This window comes from Octopus sinensis, linkage group LG14, assembly GCF_006345805.1.
Source record: "Octopus sinensis linkage group LG14, ASM634580v1, whole genome shotgun sequence".
Classification (NCBI taxonomy): Eukaryota; Metazoa; Mollusca; class Cephalopoda; order Octopoda; family Octopodidae; genus Octopus; species Octopus sinensis.
This window is the reverse complement of record NC_043010.1, coordinates 10,423,761-10,428,760: the sequence shown is the minus strand read 5'-3', so window position 1 is coordinate 10,428,760 and position 5,000 is coordinate 10,423,761. Positions and strand designations below refer to the sequence as shown.

Below are 5,000 nucleotides of genomic sequence, written 5' to 3'. Positions count from 1 at the left end.
CACACATACACATATATATATACATAGATATGACAGGCTTCTTTCAGTTTCCGTCTACCAAATCCACTCACAAGTCATTGGTCGGCCCGGGGCTATAGCAGAAGGCACTTGCCCAAGATGCCATGCAGTGGGACTGAACCCGGAACCATGTAGTTGGTTAGCAAGCTACTTACCACACAGCCACTACTAACAATATCAACAACACCATTAGCACGCCAGGTGAAATGCTTAGCGGGATTTCATCTGTCTTTACATTCTGAGTTCAAATTCAGCAGAGGTCAAACTTTGCCTTTGAACCTTTCGTGGTCAGTAAATTAAGTACCAGTTGCATACTGGGGGTCGATATAATAGAGCAGAAAAGAATATCAACACCATCATTATCACCAACATCATCATTGTTATCATAGTCATCATCACTGCCTCCACACCAACACCACCACCACTACTACTGCCAACACTAAACTCACTACTACTACTACCTCTTCAACTATCATCATCATCATCATCATCATCATTGCTGTCATTGTCATCGTCATCAACATCATCATTACCATCATCATCATCATCGTTGTCATCATCATCATTACCATCATCAACTACAACAATCTCCTCATTGTTAATATCATTGTCACCACTATTTTAATTACAATTGATGTATTCCTCATTATTACCCATTATTATTAGCAGTTTCATATTGATACATTCATCAGAAGGATTTGACCCTCTTCATGTATTTCAAAATAAATTTTTAGCATTTAATTGGAATCTTTTCCAATTTTTTTTTTATTTTTTTTTTTCATTTTTTTTTTTCATTTTTTGCTATAGAGAAATTATTGAATAGATTCTGTGTAAAAGTTATTAACGGTAATTCTTTTTTTATTTTTTTTATGTGTGTTTGGCATGTTTGCGGATGGAAATATAAGTATGAGAAAAGCATGAAAGAAAATTCCCCTTCCATTTACACACTTTCATTAATTTATTCATATATATACATGAATACTGGTAATTGTATATGCTGCATTAATTGAAGCACACATGCACAAGAATGCATATGTATATATGCGCGTATCATAGATCTGTATATAAATATATACATTTCCTGATAAAGTGGTTCATATATATAAGTACACAGATTTACTGATTTACCGATGTATACATGCATATTCATCTTAATTGAACATTTTTCCCTTTGATTAAACTGATAAGATATCTCTGAAAATTTCTGCATCCATATAGTAAATGTTTTGTATAATTTCGGCTTTAATCAAAATTCCAAAGCCAGGAAAAAAAAAAAATTAAAAAAGGAAAAAAAGAAATAAAAATATTAAAAAAATGATAAGGAAATATAATTGCTTACTTTAGTGAAAAGCATATTTAACAAAACAAATAAAATAATGAAAAATGAAATAAAAAGGAATAGCATATAGTTTAAAGAATGCAAGTGCCACTATATCTAAATGAGCAATCACATACATGTATATATATCTATGTATACATCTATACATATCTGAAGTGCCTCACCCAGTTGTTATGATCTAGTTCGATATTTAATGTTTCTATGCAGGGTTGTATTAGTTAGAATGTCCACATTAACATGACACAGAGAAAGCAATAGCTATCATTAATGTAATCTGATGCAATGAGAATTCAATTAGAGTTCAATGGAGTCACATAAAAGACGTTAGTAAGAAAATCTATAGTTTAAAATTTTTCCCTTGGAAAATCATATTTTTAAGAGTATTTTCAAATTTGCTGAAGCATGCTTATATTTATTACTTTTCAGATACTTTACAAAAAGAAATATTTCAGAAAAAAATAATAAATTTAATTTCGAAATGTTATTGTTTCATTATTTTATATAATACACATATATATTCATGTATGTATGTATCTATATATATACATACATACATATATATATATATATATATATATATATATATATATATATATAGATATATATATACATATATATATACATATATATATATATAATATATATATATATAGATATATATATATATATATAATATATATATATATATATATATATACATAGATACAAATACACACATATATATGTGTTTATATATACATACATCTATATATACGCAGTTATATGTGTAAGTATGTGTGTGTATATATATATATATATATATATATATTTGTATATATGTGTATATATTTGCATATTTGCACATATTCATACATAAATATGTATGTATATGTATATGTATGTGTGTATAATGTGTGTGTGTGAGAAGAGTGAGAGAGGGAGAGAGGGAGAGAAAGATAGAAAAAGAGGGTAGGAGCAAGATATATATGACATTTTTCAAATAATGCTCTTAAAAAAACACGCATAGTCTGATCTAATTAAATTTTTTGTATTATTATTTTTTTTCATCTATTTTCTTTACACTTTCAGAATCATTTTGACATTTTGTGATTACAACTGCAACAGAAAAGAATATGCTGCTTTCACTTTGTGTGTTACTCTCATTCCTAACCAAAACTCTTTGTGTAGATCTTGTTTACCATGTGGAGGAAGGCAGGAGTCCTTCTACATATATCGGAAATATTGCGACAAATACAAAATTGCTGGACAATGTACAAATGAAAGACCGCAATAAGGTGTGGTTTAGCATAATACAACAGAGCGGTGCCGCTGATAAACAGTTATTCAATGTTTCTAAAAACGGTAAACTTTATACAGCTCAGGTATTGGATGCAGAATCTCTTTGTTCATATGCCAAAGAATGTTTCAAAACAATCAAAATTGCTGTCCGTCGAGCAAAGACTTTTATGAAGATTTTAAAAATAAAAATTGTCATTGATGATGTTAATGACCATCAACCAGAATTCCCATTAACACAAGTTAGTATCCAGTTTTCAGAAAGAGATGGCAGAGGAACCAAAATTTCAGTTCCAAATGCCATAGACAAAGATGTAGGTGTTCTTAATTCTCAGATTACATATCAACTTGAAAAGAGTTCTGACGAACCATTTGCTTTATTATATTCCAAGAGAATTGATGGAACCAGTAAATTAGAAATTATTTTAGAAGAAAAACTTGATCGAGAAGCAAAAGACCGATATGTTTTGGAAGTTATTGCAAGAGATGGAGGATCACCCGTCAAACAAAGCGTTTTGACGGTATATATAGCAGTGGCGGATGAAAATGACAACTCCCCAATTTTTTCACAGAATGTTTATAACATCTCCATAAGAAACAGACACCAAAAATCTATTCCTGTAACAACTCTATTCGCTAATGATTTGGACTCAGGTAAAAATGGCAAAATAGTTTACCGTTTTAGTTCCAAAACTTCAGATGTTGCAAAATATCAGTTTATTTTAAATCAAATAACTGGGGAGATATTTCTTAGCAATGAATTTGATTTTAATGAAAAAGTCACTTACATGCTTTTTGTTGAAGCAACTGACAAAGGAAGTCCGCCCTTAAGTTCCATTGCTCTCGTTCTAGTAAATGTTATTAATGACCGCAATAACCAACCAAAAATTGATGTCAACTTTGTCTCTGCTCTTGACGAAAACACTGCTGTAATAACTGAGGACACTAAAGTTGGCAGTTTTATTGCATATGTAATGATCACCGATGATGATATTGGACAAAATGGCATAGTTAGTTGTAATCTACAACATGATAAATTCCAGCTTTTAACTATGAATTCTAAAGAATTCAAAATCATAGTCAAAAATCCAGTTGATCGAGAAAAGGAAGATCATTACCAAATTGTAATTGTGTGCTCTGATAAAGGATTCCCTCCTCAAAAGACTGAAAGAGCTTTCTCCATCCAAGTGACTGATGTCAATGATGTACAGCCTCAGTTTACTAAAAATACATTCAAGTTTCTCACTTATGAAAACGAGGAACCTAATTTCCCTGTCGGATTCATCAATGCAACTGATGAAGATCTCGGACTTGGAAAACGACTGACTTTTTCTCTGCAAAATTCAAATGATGCATCCCTTCCTTTTAAGATAACTGATAATGGATTTATTTCCACAACACAGTCGCTAGATCGCGAAAGGCAGGATATATACAAATTTCAAGTGTGGGTGAGAGATAATGGAATACCGTCGCTAAGTAATAAAGCAAATGTTATTGTTGAAGTCATGGACGAAAATGACAATGCTCCACATTTCATTTTCCCAAGTGTTAACCCATTTAGTCTAGATGTCTACTATCATCCAAACAGTAGAAATAACATCTCAGTATTGAAAGTTGCTGACAGAGATAGCCCAAGAAATGCTTTTTTCAAATATGAAATAGTTAAAGGAAATGAAAAACGATTGTTTACAATTGATTCATACACAGGTGTGTTGTCATTCTCTCGTACAGTGTACCAGAATGATGCTGGCTTGTATAAACTACAGTGTGCAGTCAGAGATAGCGGCACTCCTGTTTTGACTGCGACCACCAATTTATCTTTAACATTGATAGTTAGCAATAAAACATTGAAAATGATGAAAGACAAACACATACTTTTGGATAACAGAATACATGTTAATTTGGTAATACTAATAACTTTGGCATCTGTTATTGTATCAGTTGTTGTTGTCGTTTCTATAACAGCATGCATTGTCAGATGTCATAAGAGAAATGCTCTGCACATGACTGCAGTAGATACATCAAATCGGTCTTTTAGAGAAAAGAGACACTTAATCTCTCAAACGAACAATTCTGCTGTCATAACAGGAAATTCAGATGAGATGAGAAATAGAAATATTCAGCTGATGAGGTCAAGAAGTCAGCTTTTCACTGAAGAGGAATTACAGTATGATTGGAAAACATCTACTATAACCAGAAAGCTGCCAACACCTACACAGGTAAGTCCAAGAACAAACCATTATTTCTATGTGAAAACTATGATTATTATTATTATTATTATTATCATTATTATTATTATTATTATTATTATCATTGTAATTATTATCATTATTATTATTATCATTATTATCATCATTATTATTATTAG

General features: G+C 30.9%; 1 protein-coding gene across 5 annotated transcripts in view; it reads left to right on the top strand.

Moving 5' to 3' along the window:
- The window catches only part of LOC115219474 (protocadherin beta-6-like), a 200,959-nt gene that overhangs the window by 48,121 nt on the left and 147,838 nt on the right, over window positions 1–5,000 (top strand). For all 5 annotated transcript variants that reach the window (XR_005001784.1, XR_003882299.2, XM_036508607.1 and 2 more), the window contains exon 2: window positions 2,426–4,851. Coding sequence is in view for 3 of the 5 variants with exons in the window: in XM_036508607.1 (XP_036364500.1) it covers window positions 2,470–4,851 (2,382 nt within the window). In the remaining 2 variants the exon portion in view is untranslated. The remainder of the gene's footprint in view (window positions 1–2,425; window positions 4,852–5,000) is intronic.